The sequence below is a fragment of the Clarias gariepinus genome, chromosome 7, assembly GCF_024256425.1.
Source record: "Clarias gariepinus isolate MV-2021 ecotype Netherlands chromosome 7, CGAR_prim_01v2, whole genome shotgun sequence".
Classification (NCBI taxonomy): Eukaryota; Metazoa; Chordata; class Actinopteri; order Siluriformes; family Clariidae; genus Clarias; species Clarias gariepinus.
In genome coordinates this window covers 38220140-38240311 of record NC_071106.1, presented here as the reverse complement: position 1 = coordinate 38240311, position 20172 = coordinate 38220140, and the positions used below count along the sequence as shown (strand labels likewise).

Genomic DNA, 20172 nt, shown 5'->3' with positions numbered 1-20172 from the left:
ATATGCAGCATATATATTATTATATATATGCATATATACTGCATATAAGCCTTCATATATGTGCATATATCCCCATATAGGTGAGGATAAATGCGCATATATACTGCATATAGGCTTCATATATGCGCATATATCCCCATATAGGTGAGGATAAATGCGCATATATACTGCATATAGGCCTTCATATATGCACATATATCCTCATATAGGTCAGGATATATGTGCATATATACTGCATATAGGTAAAGATATATGCGCATATATCCTCATATAGGTGAGGATATATGTGCATATATACTGCATATAGGTTTCATATATGCGCATATATCCTCATATAGGTTCTTTCCATGTGGGGTGTTCCGGGGAAATATCTCCCACACCATTATACCACCACCAGCATGACCTGTTGATGCAAGACAGGACAGATCCATGCTTCCACGATGTTCACACCAATTTCTGACCCTACAGTACCATCTGAATGTCCCAGAAGAAATCGAGACTCACCATACCACGGTTTTCAAATCTTATATTGTTGGATTTTGGTGAGCCCATGTGACCTGCAGCCTCAGATTCCTGTTCTTAGCTGATAGAAGCGGCAACTATCGCTGTGATCTGCTGCTGCTGTGGCCCATGCTCTTCAGTATACCTCAGTTGTAAAGAGATGTTTTTTGAGTTACTGATGCCTCTCTATCAGCTCGAACCAGTCTCCTTTGACCTCTGGCATCGAGGCATTTTCATCGCTCGGTGGATATTTTCTCATTTTTAGACCGTTCTCTTTTAACCCTAGAGATGGATGTGTGTGAAGTACGAAGTATGAAGTGTATATTTTATACAAGACGTGTCTATGTTTACTCAAGAGATCTTATCACGGGCCTCTGTATGATGAACATCTAGCTGGGCCACTCAAGGACGTTAACAGAGTTGTCCTGAAGCCACCCCTTTAATATCTTTGCTGTGAGCTTAGGGTCGTTGTCCTGCTGAAAGATGAACCGTTGCCCCAGTCTGAGGTCAAGAGCGCTCTGGAGCAGGTTATAATCCAGGATGTCTCTGTACATTTCTGCAGTCATCTTTTCCTTTATCCTGACTAGTCTTCCAGTTCCTGCCGCTGAAAAAACATCCCCACAGCATGATGCTGCCACCACCATGCTTCACTGTAGGGATGGTATTGGCCTGGTGATGAGCGGTGTATGGTATCCTTCAAATGTGATGCCTGGCATTCACATCAAAGAGTTCAATCTTTGTCTCATCAGACCAGACAATTTTGTTTCTCATGGTCTAAGAGTTCTTCGGGTGCCTTTTGGCAAACTCCAGGTGGGCTGACATGTGCCTTTTAATAAGAAGTGGCTTCCTTCTGGCCACTCTGGAAGGTTCTCCTCTCTCCACAGTGGACCTCTGGAGCTCTGACAGAGTGACAATCGGGTTCTTGGTCATCTCCCTGACTGAGGCCCTCAGATCGCTTAGTTTAGATGGCCGGCCAGCTCTAGGAAGTGTCCTGGTGGTTTCGAACTTCTTCCACATACGGATGATGGAGGCCACTGTGCTCATTGGGACCTTCAAAGCAGCAGAATTTTTTTTGTAACTTTCCCCAGATTCGTGCCTCGATCCAAAAACAGACAATTTCTTTGACTTTATGCTTGGTTTGTGCTCTGACATGAACTGTCAACTGTGGGACCTTATACAGGTGTGTGCCTTTCCAAATTATGTCCAATCAACTGGATTTACCACAGGTGGACTCCAATCAAGCTGCAGAAACATCTCAAGGATGATCTGGGAAAACAGGATGAGCCTCAATTTTGAGCTTCATAGCAAAGGCTGTGAATACTTATGCACATGTGCTTTCTCAATTTTTTTATTTATATTGGATTTGCAAAAATGTTGTCATAATGGGGTGTTGTGTGTAGAATTTTGAGAAAAAATATTAATTAAATCCATTTTAAAATAAGGCTGTGACATAACAAAATGTGGAAAACGTGATGCGCTTTAAATACTTTCCGGATGCGCTGTATCAAGCATCAGAATGGTGAAACCTCAATCTACTGTAATTGTGTTAAACTGACAAGAAGACTAAAGTTGCAAAAATAACCACATTTTACAGCAGTGCTAAGCAGAAAAGCAGTACTTCTTTGTCTTTCGGCTGTTCCCTTTTAGGGGTCGCCACAACGAATCATGTGCCTCCATCTAACCCTATCCTCTGCATCCTCTTCTCTCACACCAACTAACATCATGTTCTCTCTCACTGCATCCATAAATTTTCTCTTTGCTCTTCCTCTAGACCTCCTGCCTGGCAGTTCCAACCTCAGCATCCTTCTACATCTACAGTATGATATATTAACAATCTCTCCTCTGAACATGTCTAAAACAATCTCAATCTGGCCTCTCTGACCATATCTCCAAAACATCTAACGTGGGTGGTCCCTCTCATGGACTCATTCTTGATCCTATCCATCTCACAAAAAGGTTTTCCCAAAGAGAACCTGAACATCTTCATCTCTGCTTCCTTCAACTCTGCCTTCTGTCTTTTCTTCAGTGCCACTGTCTCTAAGCTGTAGAGCATCGCTGGTCTCACCACTGTCCTGTACACCTTTCCTTTCATTCTTATAACAAAATGTGGAAAATTGTGTAAATGTCGCTGGATGTTAGTAACATTTATTTAAAGGTAGACGGGGAAAAAAGTGATGGTTTATGGTCAGTGGTGGTTTACAGATCAGTATAAGCTAATACCTTAATATAAATATCTAATTAAAAATAAATAAATAAATAAATAAATAAATAAATAATTGAGTTATAACTGAACCTTGCTTCAGTGTTGTATGGTCATCTGATTGCAATAACACTTTGGAGAACTGTTTCTGCATGTAGTATCTGCTTCGCACAGCTTATTTCATCAGCACATGCAAAATTCATCACTTCACAGCACGTGATGAGCGTTCATTCAGCTGGTGCGTGTTAAACAGCATGTCTGGGCCATGATTGGAGAAGAAGCTGAAGAGCCAGTGATGATGATGATGATCATCATCATCATCATCATCATCCTTATCAAGCTCTTTAGTTGAACTAAAATGGTAGGGATTGCTTCCCAGTGCGCACGTGCAAAAGAGACATCCCGTGGGTATGTGGGAGAAGCTTGGAAAATCAGTACACACAGCAGAGAAGAAGGGGGAGGTTGAGGAAGAGGAGGAGGAGAAAGAGGAGGAGGAGAAGAGCACACACACACACACACACACACACACACACACACACACCACTCTCTCTTCTTATGGGAGGCCAATTTGGACAAAACACTTGTACAGACTCACAGCATACAGAGTGTAAGAAACACAAGAAGAAATAAGAAGTGACTTATAAAAGTCTTTATCAGAAATGAACACATCTTCTTATTAGTTTACCAGGTTAGTTTTATTTTAAGGACATCAATTAAAGAATATAAAAATAATGAGACAATGTAAAGTAAGCCCACAAACTTCAGGACTTAAAGTATTTTTTTTTATTCTTTAAGAGAAATTGCTTTGCTTTGTTACAGCTGCTCAGTGTTTGAAAAAGGAAAGAAGGTAGAAACCCCGTCAACACAATTACAATTAGAGGAAATCTCTAAGGAAAAAAAAAATAAACTAAAAACAAAAACCCTATAAAAGCTGTGGTATGGACCAGAGTGGACGTGATGATCAAATATTCATATTTTGATATTGATATTAAACATATTAGGAGTTAAGGGTTAAATGTGAGAAATAAGACAAATCATAAGTTTACAGTTTACTAGCAGTAAAAAATTGCAGTAATTGTATACTTAGTATTGTGCGTGAATATTAATAATAATAAATAGATTTAAGTATAATAAAATAAATAAAAGTATTTCACTGTGACAAGAGAAATGTGTAAAGGGAGGACGAGCTGATATGTCTGTGCAGAGCCTCAGCCGATGAAGGTTTTTTACTACTACTATTAATAATAATAATAAATATTTTTATTGCTGTAGTTAATCAAAATAACTTCTGATAAAAAAAAAAAAACTGATTTACGCTTCCATTTGTTTACGCACATCACCATTGACGCAAAACTTAAATTTAAGGAAGAATTTAAAATTTATGGTAGAAATTTAACTTTTGCAGTACTTAGATATTACCCTGTCCAGGGTGTACCCCGCCTCGTGCCCTAAGCCTCCTGGGATAGGCTCCAGGCCCCCGGGACCCTGAGTACAGGATAAAGCGGATTAGACGATGAGTAAGTAAGTCCTTAGATATCTGTACGTAGCTTAATCTGCACCATAAGTGAAATTACAAATAAAAGTAAAAGTAAAAGCAATGTTATGAACAGTTATGTGTGTGATTTAATAATCTACTTTATAATAATCTACTAATGCGCTACTGTCTCAATGTAAACAAACACCTGCACCAATAGATACTAATTAGAAAAGATAAAGTGAATATTTTTTACTGGGATTAGTTTATAATTTCGCTTTGACTGAAATAACAGCGCTGAAGTGAATTTTAACACGCTGGAGTGGTTTTAAGACAAAACTTCATCTTTATCCTTTGATCTACTTTTTCCATTTCTCATCTGTGATTCACTCTCCGATTACCGAACAGGGAGTGTATTTGTCTGACCACCAAAGAAGCACAACTTAGTGTAAACAAGGCGTAAGATACTCAACCTTACAGAATGGGATTTCTTTGTATTAATAAGTTAGACAGAGAGTTCTGCTGTACAGAGAGACACACAGACATGTACGTGGGCTTCAACCTCAAATAATAATAATAATAATAATCATAATAATAATACTGATTACATTAAAGATCAGCAGATTTTTAGATTTAACCTTTTTAACTATTTCTACAAACACCTTAATGGTCAATAACAGGTACTTACACTAGTATGCAATGAAATTAAATAAATACATGAATAAATAAATAAAAGCGCGTGTTCAGGCGTTTCCTAGTATTTTGAGCTTATTGGCCTCCCACATTCCTCCTATATATTCTCTCTCTCTCTCTCTCTCGGTAGGGCGCGGGGAGATCGCCAGAGCCTCGCGCGCACGCGTTCACCCCCACGGATTCAACCGGTGGCGCGTGCTCGGACGCAGTAACGTCTCGTAGTTAAAAGAAGGAAAGATACATTGTATAGAACATCAAAGGGAGGCGAGAGCGCAGCGCGAGCGCACTGTCCGGACCTGATGATGCGAAACATGAACTGAAGCGTTTTCTCATCTTTCTCGCATCTCGGGAGGAGGGAGGGACAGCAGAGAGAGAGAGAGAGAGAGAGAGAGAACGAAAGAGGAAAAGAGAGAGAGAGAGAGAGAGAGAGAGGGAGAAAGAGAGAGATACAGCGGAGTGAGAGAGAGATAAAGAGGGAGAGAGAGATACAGCAGAGGAACAGAGAGAGGAAAAGAAAGAGAGAGAGAAAGGGAAAGAGAGAGAGGGAGAGAGAGAGAGGTGCGGATCAGTGCCTGGATCGCGCGCCTCTTCACTCAGGAGGATGCTGGTGGGCAATGCCCGTGGACAGGGAGGCCGAGATTTGCCAGAAAGCGCTGGAGCTCCTCTCGGATCTCTGCTCTAAAGGGGAGGTGCAGAACGAGAACTGCTTGGATTTCATTTACTATTTCCGGGACCTGGCTAGACCGAGGTACTCTGAATCAGGTGAGAGAGATTTATCTTCCTCTGCAGCTCCTTTTGCATAACGACTTGTTGCACAGACCCGAGCTCTGAACATGCACGCGCGCAGGTGAGACGAGGATGACAGGTGCACAGTGTTCCGGGTCGGGTCTGGTCTGGGCTGATCAGGCCGCCTCTCATGACATGCATCATTTCCGGCGTGTCTTCTTTGACGTATGCTAAGGTCTGGTCAGATGGTGCCAAAACCTACAGTAAATGAACTCCCATCTTGGCAAGATTGTACCTTTAATACACAACCTTGACCTGTGAATGCCAGTGCAGTGCCCCGTGTTGTTGTTAGTCTTTCAGCACAGGTTTTACGCCGGATGTCCTTCCTGACAGAACCCTCCTATTTTATCCGGGCTTGGGAGCGGCACTGCATCCAGTGGCTGGTGTTTGGTCTTTAGGTGGGAATCAAACCCCAGGCAAGAAACCTACCATCATAGAGTCACCAGTACCCCCCCTTATGTTTCTATTATAATAAAAAAATGTACTAGATATCAGAAGAAGCTTTTCTCATGGCCTTCTTGGTTTGGGCCGATGATCACTCGGCTCCTTTTATCGCATTCGAAGTGTATAATTGACAAGGACTGTGCCTCAAATCCGAGTTTATCCTTCACAGCTTTGAGATGTTTGTAAAACTAAGAACTTTAATCTAATCAAGTCAGTGTAGTGGCTCATCAAAGCTTCTCTACTCTAATAACTCTTTTCTTTAAAGAGATATTTTCAACTTGTAAATTATTCTCCCCTACCTGTATTTAATGAGCTTAAAAAATTCCCTTAAAATAAAAAAAAAAAAAAAAAACTCTCACCGTTAGGCACTTAAGAGCCCTTTGAAAGACTAAGAGACGTCCATTTGTTTGACTCAAAAGAAAAAGCTTTCTGCAAGGAAATGTTTGTGTTACATATGGAAGGAGTCTCCAGTGTCAGTGCTTTGTCACAGTCAAAAGGTAAAGCTGTAATTAATTTTCTCAACACTGGAGGAGTTTGTCAGCCAATATACAGTTTATATACTGTATACACACACACACACACATACACACACACACTCCCATACAGTATACAGCATTTAAAAGTTGCGATAATTAGACATTTCAAGAACAAAAACATGACTGAGCCCTTCATTTCTGATCAAATCTGGTTAAGGACTGTTCCTGATTTAGTGTTTGTAACTTTTCACGTTAGGTCTTTAGGATCGTTTCTGAGAACACTTTACCCCAAAGTCTGGTTCATTTTGATCAGTGAGAACACAATCGTTTCACACTCGGTCTCGCCAAATGTACCCAGAAATATAAGTGGACACAACATCAAGGGCTGTCAGTCTCCTTCGAGCGTTGTTCTGGACATTTAGTATGAAGTATTCAATGATATTAGGCATAGCATGAATATTAACCACCTCATTCTTTTCTTATTTTTGTTTCATGGTGTCTCACATGCATACTGCTACCTGCTGTATCAGAGGGTGGAAATACGCAATCGTACCCAAGTATGGAGAAAAAGTAATAATGGGAACGCTGGCTTGGGGGGGTGGGGCAATCGTTCTTTGGCATGGTACAAATCAATCGTTCCTAGTGTAAAGGGGCACATAGAGTTGGAGGCGAAGAAAATTTTGCAGTTTAGTTCAATTTATCTGCATAGAGCTTTTAACAAAAGGCATGTTTACAAAGTAGTTTTACAGAAATAAAATTTTTTAATCCTAACTAAAATGCTTTACAAGTGGCAAGGAAAAGCTCCCCGAGAACTCATGAGGAAGAAACCTTGAGAGGAACCAGACTCAAAAGGCAAGTCCTCCTTAATTACAGTAGGTCATACCAGAAAGCACGACCATGAATAAATAAAACAGTTTGTGTCGATGCAGTTCAAAGCATCTTCATGAGTATGAGGTGGAACTGTCTTGAGATATCACATGGATCCCCAAGCAGACCTCAGGCAGGGCTATCCTCTTCCTCATCCTCAGCAGCAGTAATCATGTGATGAGGACTCTAATTTTAATCAGGGCATCAGGTTGAACCGTGCAGCACTGGATTGCAGAACGGGTCAGGACCTTTGATGTCTCAGGAGCACCATGTGTACCATGATTTATTTATTTATTTATTTATTTTTACATTTAAAATAAAAACATTCAAGATTTTCACTATGGTCCTATAGTTTTGGACCCCTCTGTATTATAGCTCACATACAGTAGAGTAGATATGAAACCAAACACTGTATTAAAACCCATAATATAATGCCCAGTATTGCGTGGGCTCTCTTCGTGGCACGGGGGCATCTGTGGGCCTTTAGGACAAGAATCTACAAGACTGAGTGTGCTGGTGAGTTTGGAGACCAGATCAACAACACTTTCCCTGCTAAGGCCCATACATGGTGACCTCTGGTGCACTGGATACCTTACTATCATCACCAGCATTGACTTTTCCAGTTATTTATCCTGCATTGGCTTTTCTGTGGACTGGACTGGCTAACCTTTGTTCCCCTCGTGCATGGTTCGGCCAATAGGTGCCCATGCTCCTGTCACCTGTTCATAATTGATAATCAGTGTTATTGAGTGCTCATGGTGGAAGTGTTAATGTTATGGCTGTACAGTAAATGTGAATTCCGCATTTTCCTGTTATTCCATTTGAAATCTAGCTATTGCATCTTTGTAGGTCTTACGCAGTACGCAGGTGTGCGCGAAGTATCTAAAGTCCTAAATAAGAAAGTAGGTCTGCTCAGAAAGATTTAGGGCATACTTAATCTAAATATGAAATATAAATATGCTTTATTCGCTCTTTTATTATGCTGTTTGTTAGAACAACAGTTTTGACTCAAACATTATCCACAGGCTTTCTTGTGCTTTTAATGATATTAATGAAAATAAAAAATTGGGATTGTATTTATTAGTTCTTTTTGTTTGTTTACTTATTCTGTTTGTTTGTTTGTTTTTCCTGTAATGTTTCAAATCCCTAGTAAGGTTCCCAATAAACCCCTGTAGAAACCTTTTCCCCCCCTTTTCAAGGATGTTTAACGGAAATAATACGAGGAATTGGCTTAAAACTGAAACATTAACAGCGATGTTAGGAGCTAATTTTAGCCTTACAGTAGTGTGTGGATAGGAGCACTGTGTGTGCATAGTCTCATGTCGCACTAATTCTGTGTTAGCAGGTCACAAATGAGACGAGACTCGGCTGGAGATTTCACTAGTCGTGGTATTAAGTGCTATTAAGTAATCAGTACATCAAGGTTTGGTGAGGAGCAAAACAATCATTTTCCACCAGCTGAACACTGGGAGTAAGAGTGGGGTTTATTGGCTACATGGCAACGTGTTCTTGGCTACATTGTTCTCCTTGGACTTCATAAATTTTTTTTTTTAAAACTACAAGGATATATAAAGAGTTTTATGTAGTTAAAAATTATTCATGTATGCATATATTTATGTATCTTTATAATTAATATTATTATTATTAATACTAATTAATATAATTAGTAATATTCATATTCATATTAATATTTATATTATTAATATTCACCTCTGACCTTTACCTCAAAGCACCGAGGCACCGAGGCTGGACGCTCCGTCCACCCATATAAGGAAACATCAAGTGGACACGTCCACACAAACATTAATGTATTACAACAATCACATTAATATCAACCTGTCAATACGTTTCATCTGCGTTACTGTCAGAGCTGCTCTTATGAAAATTTAATATCAACAACTTTTGACCAATCAGAGTCCAGGACTGAACAGCGCTGTGGAACAGAGTTGTTTCACGTGCGTGTGAGATGTGGTGTGTAACGTGAGGAATCGTTCACTGTTTTCACGTCCTCGCACGCAGCTGTGGTTATTGGCACCCTGCGGTCGATTATGATGCGCTGATGGATTGAACACACACACCGCAGGTCACATGACCACGCTGCGATTCCGTGGGAATCGGAAACACTGAGCTAGAAAAAATCAAACACTTTCTGTCTCTCGTGGTCTTTTTGTGTCTTTTTTCTTTCTGTTCTTTGTTTGTTTGCTTGTTTCTTCTTTCTTCCTTGATTTCTTTATTTTTCCTTAATCGTTTCATTTCTTTCTCATTCTTATATTCTCTCTCTCTCTCTGTTTTGCACTCTTTCTTTCTAATTACTTCCTTATCTGGTTCCTTTCTTTAAACACTTCCTTTTTTCTTTTTTCACTTTCCCCGTATTTTATTTGTTCCCCTTCTTTTTTCGTTTTATTGTTTATTTGCTTCTTCCTTTTCTTTCATTATCTTGCTTTGCTTTTTTCCCCCTGTATAGTTTGCATGTTCTCCCCGTGCTTGGTGGGTTTCCTCCTGGTACCCCGGTTTTCCCTACTCTATTTTGCGATTGTTTGTCTCTACTCAATGTTAGCAGCAATGATGGTGGCGGTGGTAGCGCTAGCGGCTAGTGCTGTCGGCAATGCTAGCGGCAAAAAAAGCCTAGCTGAGACGTTCAATGATTTCAGAAAAGAGATCACTACGATCAGAAATGTCCCATCAGATCTTACAAAGCGCTCTGAAGCGCCTCACGGTGAGAGTTTTTTTTTTTTTTTTCTTTTGAGCAAAAGTAGTAAAGCTCATAAAATACAGGTAGGGGAGAATAATTCACAGATGCGCGTCAGACATCATAAATAGACTCCGCTCTAAGGCCGACGTTCGTCTGCCGTCTGGGAAACTTTAAATAAACCTCAGATGTGACTAATGGCTAATCATGTCCTAACGATGTAGACTGATGGACAGACTCATCACCAGGACAAGAAGAGAGACATTAATTACAGGAGCTTATTATAAATCTAACTAACACAGCTGTATAATTGTCTCTGGCCTTCGGTCCACTTATTTTTATTCTTTCTTTGCTTCTTTCTATTCTAAGTGTGTTTTAATCTATTTAGCAATTATTGTTAAAAATCAGAGGAATAACATCAATCACCTGCACACACGCGAGTAGCGCCGCGTTCCCAGTGGTCCATTTTGGAAAGAGATTCGTTAGGCTCTAAGTGCGTTCGCAGCACACAATGTCACGTGAGTGTGTCTGCTGATTTGGATTTTTCCAGTGTGTGTGTGTGTGTGTGAGAAGTGTGTCACATCTCGTCAGTGCTCCCTCTGAGAGAGAAGACAGGCTTTGATGTACAGACTCCAGAAACGGCCTCTGGGTGGCGCTACACTAATTATCACAAGTTTTCTCATTATATAAAACATGCAGGATGGAGACGAGCACTCAGAGCGTGGACAGTTTGGAAAGTTTTTCTAACTCAGTTCCCACAAAAAGCAGAAGCTCACTTACTGTAGCTCCGGGATGCAGGACAGAGAGAAGACGTAATTGAAGCGGCTTTGATTTTTTTAAATTAAGCACGCCACCACTTCTTTTAAGTTAATGAAGAGAAATATAGCATGGAGCTAATTAATGTCCTGCATTCAATTAAAATCAAAGCTGGTTGAGACTCATCAGTACACTGATACACACACACACACACACACACTCACGGACACTACTTATATGAGTAGGATATTATTAGTCAGTTACAGGATCAAAGGACATTTTACTTCACCCTTACAGCACACACACACACACACACGACCCGATATATAAAGTTATACCCATGAGGTAACGGAGAGCTTTGCTAATTTTTCAGAGACGACGGCTTTTAATCAAAATTTGTCCTCCAGACGATGCAGGGACGATGAAGCGAAGCTTTGTTCATGTAAGTCGGAATTTCCAAACTGCAAATGCTGTATTTTAAGGTCTTATACTGGCATCCAAAGCTAGCTTTATAAGTTTATGTCCGTATAATGAAGAGACACTAGTTAAGAAACTTTAATGTACTGTATAAGAGAAGAAGTTTGCCAAAGATCTCCAGCACGAGAAGGAACACAAACAGTAAGAGTAACGAGACGACGAGCAAACGTCACAGTCTGGCCGAGCGGCACACAGACACGACTCTCATAAGTCACTTAATTACCCTAATGTTTATCATTTTAACTCTTTATTTAGTCCATAATAAGGGCTTATAAAATAACATTAAACTAAATGGTAACAAAATTGGGTGGCACCGTGGCGTAGTGGTTAGCACCGTCACCTTTCACCTCCGGTCCGGGTTCGATCCCATTCCCGTCTACGAGTGTATGGAGTTTAAATGTTCTCCCCGTGCTGGTGGGTTTCCTCTGGGTACTCCGGTTTCCTTCAACTGTCCAAAAACATGCGGATTAGGATAATTGGTGTCCCCAAAGTTGTCCGTAGTGTGTAAATAAGTGTATGTGTGTATGTGTGTGGAACCCTGTCCAGGGTGTATCCGGTCACGTGCCCTAGATCTCCCGCTACAGGCCACAGGCTTCCTGTGAGTGAGTAAGGTTTACATGAATTTCGTAGCTAAATAAAATCATAAACAATAACTGGTTTAAATTATGTTTAATGCTGTGAACAATCAAGCTAACGAACGGTGGTAATAAACTAAACCTGTTCATGCCTTTAATAACTGTCACAGAATCATTTAACAGAATAGTTATTTTCTGCGAAGTGAAAGCTAAACTGAAGACGACTGATGTCACGGGGAGTCGCCGTCTTTCCCTCTTGTGGGCTCCAGGGAGTAGCGTCGTCTCTGATCAGTTGCGAGCACTAACAGTAGCTCCTTCGCGACCAAAGTTAAACCAGGTGCTAGTTCACGTCTGGTGCTGGTTTATAATCGGTTCAGTAGCAAAGAACTGGCTTTGTTTGTCTCTACTCTACCAGCACTGTTAGCGCCGATGATGGTGGCGGTGGTTAGCGCTAGTGGCTAGTTCTGTCGACAATGCTACCGGGAAAAAAATCCTAGCTGAGACGTTCACTAAGTTCGCAAAATAGATCAGATGATGTCCCATCAGATACAGATGCGGGTCAGTCGTTATAAATAGACTCCGCTCTGAGGCCGACGTACATGTGCCGTCTGGGAAACTTTAAATAAACCTTCTTCAGATGTGACTAATGGCTAATCATGTCCTAACGATGTAGACTGATGGATGGTCGTGTTAGACGTTAGGCCAATATCTTGTATCCATCAGTAGCTCAAAACTAAATCTATTAGACTCGAGCAAAATCAATATCACAGACTCATCACCGGCACAATAAGAGAGACGTAGGGAACACTATCTCTGTCTTTTTTTTTTTTATTTTCTCACACACTCTTAAAAGCAGATTGCCAGCTTTACTTATGATTTCATCCCTGTAATGCTCTCCTGGCTTCATGCCACGCTTCCTCAAAATATCAGACAGGAAAATTATAACCTCGACATGCCGTCCTGTCTATTTGTGCAATTTGTCCTGTGATTATGCAACATGTGTTGAATCCATCAACTATTCATTTCTCTTCGCACCCAAAGATATTTTTCATAGAAAAAAAAAAGGATGACTGTGAAAAATATCAGCAAAAAGGGCTGCGGAATTAGCGGCAGCGTTGCGTTGTGTGGTCACCTGACACCTGACACAAAACACGACTCTACAGTCTGGGCTAGGAATAAATCAGCCGTTCTTCTCACTCCCTCAGAGCATCCGGTGTGGTTACCACGGCTCACCACGCGCTCTATCCAAACCCACGATGATTAATTTGATTAAAAATTAAAAAATAAAGGCTTGCATTGAAATCACTTTTTATTACTCTTTAAAAGAAAAAGCTCTGCTGGCACATTCATACCTGCCACGGCTGATGATTTATTCAAAGCTAAATGAGATATTCTTCTGTAATGGCACTTAAATGAAAATAAATGAAAGCTTTCTCTGTAGCATTGCACCAGCACTATATTTAGCTTCCTTCACACCTTGCCTTGCACTTGCATAATTATAATTATACCCAGACGAACTCATCGAGGAGGTTGTATTTATTTTGATCACCGATTCCCAACACGCTTTCTATCTCTGACTCTGTAGATGTCTCGGTGAGCCTGCTGTCTTTGGTGGTGACGGCCTGTGGACTGGCCTTGTTCGGAGTCTCGCTCTTTGTCTCCTGGAAACTATGCTGGATCCCATGGCGCGAGCGAGCACTCTCTCCTGGAACCAAAGATGGCCCAACAGAGCACCCTCTTCCACCTCCTCCACCACTTCAACCGCAGCCTATTTACACGGAAGTGGACGCTACTCTCGACCGCCGGAACCAACCTCGAGGCTCGGTGGTTAAGGAGACGACTGTGCCTCCAACGCCAGTCTCGCCGCCGGCGCCCGGGTCACCTCCACCCGTTCCGGTGCCGGAGACAGCTCTGAAAATCAGCCACACGTCACCTGATATTGCCATGGAAGCAGAGTCCAAGGCTGGGGAGGACAGCATCTATGGCAGCGGTCGTATGCAGAGGCAGATCACGGATCCGTCATCGACTTGTGTTCGGTTAGTCGAAGCATCATCAAGTAACAAATCACTTTGTATAATGTCTGAACAAAATGGGTTCGTCAAGGGTTAGTTTCAAGCTTGTTGGCCCAGTGTTGTCTAAAATGTTTTGATGTCTTGGTAAAGTTGAAACCCAGTATTGTAGTGTACTACCAAAATCCCTCATGGGTTCATCAACGCTCATAGATTTTTAGGACTACACATATACAGTACAGAGCAGTACAAAGTCCAAAGTCCACACTCCCTTGTTGATTTGATGAATAATGGTTCTAATTCTCTTGTTAGGAAGCTCTACAGAACCATAAAAGTTTCCCATAATTAAGAAATCCTTAATTTTTTCGTTTTCTATTAAATAACATTAACATCAAATAACAATTAATAGTTCTACCTTTCTAAAGGGGTTCTAAGAGAAACCATGTCTCTAATAGAAATCCAGTTACATCAAACTGCTTCCACTGGAAGGACAAACACACACACACACACACACAAACACAAAACTAATTCCTAACCTTACGCATAACGAGGGCTCACAAGCTAAAAACCAGAATTAAAAAGCATAAATAATTACATAATGCAGAGGTTCCTGAGGCTTTCTCAATGTCTAAGCAGCTTGATACCCCTTCAGCTGTAAATCACATTTCAGAGATCCTCTTCGAAACTCATCCAACTATTTAAATTTTATGCGTTATGTAAATGTGTGAAATAATATTTTGGCTGTTTATTGCAGCTGTAAAAAGCTTTAATTCCAGAACTTTGAGCACAGAACCATTAAATCCAATTTAGCAATTCAAATGCATTCGGTTCAATGACCAGACAAACAGTAAAATACGTCTATTATAAATATAAAAGACTACGATAACAGCTGTGAGTTCTAGCACTATAACAATGTACAAATAAACGACCCTGTCACAATGCCTCATGGACCAGATATTAATAAATATTAACTTGTTGATTTTATTATATATATTTTTTCTTTTACAAATATATAGCTGATATTCTTTAGGTTTTATTCTTCTTCTATCTCTAATGTTCGTAGGCCAAGCTCCATTCGGCGCCACATGAACCAGTCCAACCCTGACTTCATGGTAGCCCAGTTCCAGAGGCAAGACTCGCTAACAGGGATGAGCCTTGGCCGACTCAAACCAGAGCTGTACAAGCAGCGCTCATTAGACAGCGAAGAAAACCGCAGTGGTCGAGGGGGAACCTGCGGCCGTCTCCATTTCATCCTGAAATACGACTGTGATCTGGAGCAGCTCATAGTCAAGATCCACCGCGCCCAAGACCTTCCTGCCAAGGACTTTTCCGGGACCTCGGATCCCTACGTTAAGATCTACCTTCTTCCTGACCGCAAGACCAAGCACCAGACCAAGGTGCATCGGAAGACTCTGAACCCCGTTTTTGATGAGGTCTTCCTCTTCCCTGTGGCATACGCTGAACTTCCTACACGAAAGCTCCACTTCACGGTTTATGATTTTGACCGTTTTTCGCGGCATGACATCATCGGACAGGTGGTAGTGGACAACTTCCTGGATCTGGTGGATTTTCCACGGGAGACCAAGTTGTGCAGGGACATTCAGTACGTCTCCTCGGTAAGTTGGCATCTACATGGCAAATCTTCTATAGATACGCTCATTGATAGGTCCGAGTAAATGAATAAACTTTCCAAGTTCGGCTGAAGCAGGGATTTACAACATCTTTACATTTTCTTATATGGTTTTCTGGGACAAACATATCGGCCTTCAAATTTAAATATAAATGCATACTCTACTCTGGCTCGGTCCATCAAGGGTTTTTTGGATTGTTAAGGGTTCGCTCCTCCATGATAAAGTCTCCAAATTGTAATGATCCCATATTTCCCTAAGAGAGACAGCCTTGTTATTACAAGGTTTTGGGGTAATATTAGATTCAAAGCACTGCCTTTCAGGGTTCCTCAAGAGTTCTTTGTTTTTTCTAAAGGAGATTCTACTTGGTGAACTGCAAAGTCATAAATCCCATTGATGTTTTTACACAGAGGGACAACCTCTTTAACCCACTAGTTTGAACTTTTCCATAGTGATGGACAGGGATCTTAAGGTCTAGTCCTGGTGAGCCAGTGTCCAACACAGTTTGGTGATTCTTCTGCTCAAACACATCTGATTCAAATAATCGGTTAATTACTACTGTAGATTCAGTGGCTGTGTTTAGTTGTTGGTGGACACTGAGCTCCAGGCTTGGAGCTGAAGATCCCTGGTGCAGGACAAACAGTAGATTCACCCAGCTGTATTTCCCCAGTGGGTCTTTGGATCGTTAAGGGTATTTCAATTCTTTTTGGTTAAGTCTCTTGATCGAAAATACTCCACAATTCCCAGAGAGCGACAGCTTCTTTAGCATGCAAGCTGGAAACTATTTTTGCAATTATGCAGTGTACTGTCTAATTAGTACAACGGTATCTCCTCAGACATGGGTCTGTTGGTGTTCTTTAGCAGTGCATTACTGTATGTTTCACAAAGCCATGAATAATAGAAGTTTACGAGGTGAAAAGGTTAACCATGCCTCATGGTATCAATTGTTGATGGTCTGCTTTAATTAAATTTGATCCATTTTTCCTATATAGACCAGTTTATATATTTTTTTCACAACATTGTATTCCATCTGTTCTTTACAGTACCTACAACCATGTCTCTCACTTACTCGTTCCCTTTTGTTCACCATCGCTTCCACCTCCTCCTCCTCCTCCTACTCCATCCTCCTCAGTTCTCCTCCCTCGAACAAATCTCTATTTTTTTAAATCCCATTTTCTCATTCTTGGAGCTTTTATGTGCTTCGCTTCATCAGTCTTTTACCCATCCATTATGGCATTCTCGCTCTCGTTTTGCTCTTCATACTCGTAGGTGTTCTCCATCTTCCCGGCTGAATGGTTTAGTTTCCTGCTAGGATTTAAGCATCTCTATAAGGTAGATAACAGTGGGAGTGGGGAGATGGCCACTAGCATGGAGGAAGACTGATTATTTTTCATCTCTTCAGAGCCCCATTGAGTTTTCCACCAAAGTGGGTTCACGGGTAAGGCCAAAAGTTTTCACAGGGTACATCAATCAGACTGTAGACGGTTATCGCAATTATATTTATAAAATAAATAAAATAAAACTGGGAATGCACTGGGAATAACATTATTTACAAGAAATAACTGGGTAAAATTGATCACAACTCAGCTCAGATTTTTCTTTCCCCTTTGCAATTTTAGCACAGATGAATAAAATTTCAGGAATGTAAAAAAACACACACACACACAACCGATCGTACAAATCAGTTGCTTCGTCTTTACATTTTTTATTGTTTACAGTAATGATAGATTATAAACCTTAATCAAACGATACAGATTAACTGATTGTATGCTCTTTACCATCAGGTTGCATATCATAGCACATACGGCTCACGCTCCAAAAACCATGTGGGTGGTGGTACAGCTCCTGCTTCGGCGTCTCCGAGAGGAAATAAATAACTTCCCTCTGTTCAGCCCTATCCTTAGTTTACAGCGTGGGACGTTCAAGTTTAACTTCGTGTAACAAAACAAAACAAACAAAAACCCGCTGACCCGAAAGCTGCAGCCAGTCTCAGGTTTAACCGGCTATAATTACGTGAATTTAATGATGATATAGTGTTATAGAGTGAACAGTCGTGATTTATCTCCTGCTGATGACCTTTATCTAATTAGCACCCAGAATGCATTATTCATCAAGTGACTCAATTAAACAGCGCCACTTGCCAGTCGACCAAATGACAGCGTGACGAATCAATTGTGCGATCAATCATTTGGTACTACTGAAGCTTTTACAGAAGAGACGCTTTAGGTAACAATGAGACAGAAACGGTTTCATCGAACATAAAAAAGATTAAAATCAAAGAGATTAAAATCGACTTATAAAATTCTAATCAAAAGTGAAAAAAGACTAAGTTTATATTGTTGGTAAAGTGATTTTTTGTTCTATTTATATTTTACTCAATTACGACAAAAATAAAGTAAAAAAAATTAAACTCGTTTCGCTTGGCTTTCCACTGACACAAAAAAATTCTGATCGGCTACCGGAAGTATGCGCAATATTTACATATAGATTAAAAAATACATACATTAAGATAAAAAAAATATACTATGTTCAAGGCTTGTGTTCACATTACCAGCCTAAAGTCATTTAATTCAGGTTTTTTTAACCTAATGATTTTTTTTAGCACAAACTGGATATTTTTCAGATCAGATATGACACACTTTTGTATGCGGTTGTATACATGGTCATGCAACTTGAATGAGAGCAGGCAGATCGGAATTCATGCAACCTTTTTCTCTGCGCATATGTACAGCACTCACTGGTGTCACCACCAGCAGCGAGGGGATTTCATAGTAGCGCTAGCAACAACTGGTGAAACAGCTAAAGCGAGTCTTACTTCTTCTGGACCTCAACAACTACAGCCGGCTAACTGCACTCATGCATATTTTTGCTAAAATCGCATCCATTATTTACAATGAACGATGTTACTCATGCGATATTCTGGTTTTACCGCCACACCGCATGGTGGCAGCATTTGGGTTTGTGCGTTTGCTGGCTTTTACCGCTGAGTGGTGCTATATAACCATAGACTGACGTCTCTGGCATCAGTTCATTCTCTCAAGGATTAATGAGCCGCGTTCCTTTAGAGCTGCACGTAGTAGCGGATAAAATCAAGTGAAACATTGTAGTTAAACGAATTTATAATCACAGTATTAAAATTACCGTACAAATGTAGAATTCAAATTTAAGCAACGTAAACGTTAACAAAGTGAGCCTTTAGATTTTATCATGTGTAATTAGAAAATCTACGCATGTAGGTTTTTTTGTCATCTTATATTTTGTGTAATTTTGTAGTAGATTTATTAACTAAAATAAATAAAATTAAATGACCATAAAAATTCCAACATTGTCAGGACGTGCTACTGCGTCAGCAGATGTCGATGTGTTTTTGCATTATTATAAGAATTAAATGCAGTAGGGTGTTATGATCATTATAAAAGTAATTTATAAAACTTTTTAGAGCAACTCTGAGTAAGGAAAACCTTAATACAAAAACCTTTATCTTAGTGAGAAGGTGTGGTTGATTGGTTGATAACCTTTGACCTCTATAAAAGTCTTGAAATGCGCTCTTTGTAAAAACAGAATATATGATAATAGAATGAACAGTAAAATCATAATGTTTGTATATGAAGAAATTGTATAAATATAACTATAAGCTACTTCATGCAAAGTTACTGTTATAGGCTAAATATCTTTTAAAGTTAATTTTAAAAAACAAATTTTGAAAATGTGTCTACTTTTAAGGCCATAAATTCCCACACAGTGGAAATCTTTGGTAAATCTTACATTTATTTACCAAACTGATTTTATTACTTTCAGATTGATGGCTCACCTTTCACTAATTTACATGATTGTAGGACAGCCTCTTAAAAGTCCTCCTCTCTACTCTTAACAATTTTTACCTTAGGAGCTATTTTTAGGGCCAAGATGTTTCGTGAATCGTTTTTATCTTTACTAAGATTTAATCCTAAATTTAAGGGGAAATTCTAAGAAAATGTCACAATTCTAAGAATTTTCATAGCATTTCATCATTAGGACCAACTTTTAGGCTTAAGAAGCTTTGTATATACCGGTCCAGGAGGGCATTGTTTAAGACTCAGAAGTGCCGTAGTTTTCTAGTGATGGTGACCTCTGGTGGTCTGGAGAGGAACTTTCAGGTGTATAAGTGTATGACTTATACTGTATTTGAGGAAGTGGTTACTTTTAAATGTCTTTTTGGTGACAGTGGAGCTCCCTTATGTTAAAGAAAGTGGGATATCCTGAATCTCTGGATTTCCAGTGAGAAAAATGGAGGCCATGGCGGAGATGATGTTGAATCCTAAGTCTTAATAATAAATGAGCTTAATGCAAATATTTTCATTAACAATGTTCCTGCACTGAAATAAAAATTTTAATAACAGCGTCTGTTTTGGATGGAACAAACTGGTAGAAAACTATAGACCTGCTAACGTTGGTTGTGACACTCGTCGTGAGGAAATTTTGCGCGCACACACACACACACACACACACACACACACACACACACACACACATACATACGCATGTTAGGCAGAAAAATAGCCCATTCTTCAGTCATCACCCTCACTCCAATTATATCTCAGCCTTCTTTTCTGCTGAC

The 20172-nt window shown here is 40.1% G+C and overlaps 1 protein-coding gene across 1 annotated transcript in view; it reads left to right on the top strand.

Moving 5' to 3' along the window:
• The first annotated feature begins 5403 nt into the window (after positions 1-5403).
• Positions 5404-20172, top strand: part of syt9a (synaptotagmin IXa) — a 30381-nt gene continuing 15612 nt past the window's right edge. Inside the window, exons 1-3 of the mRNA XM_053500033.1 lie at positions 5404-5630; positions 13524-13974; positions 15011-15563. Coding sequence (XP_053356008.1) covers positions 5483-5630; positions 13524-13974; positions 15011-15563 — 1152 coding nt within the window. The 5' untranslated portion in view covers positions 5404-5482. The remainder of the gene's footprint in view (positions 5631-13523; positions 13975-15010; positions 15564-20172) is intronic.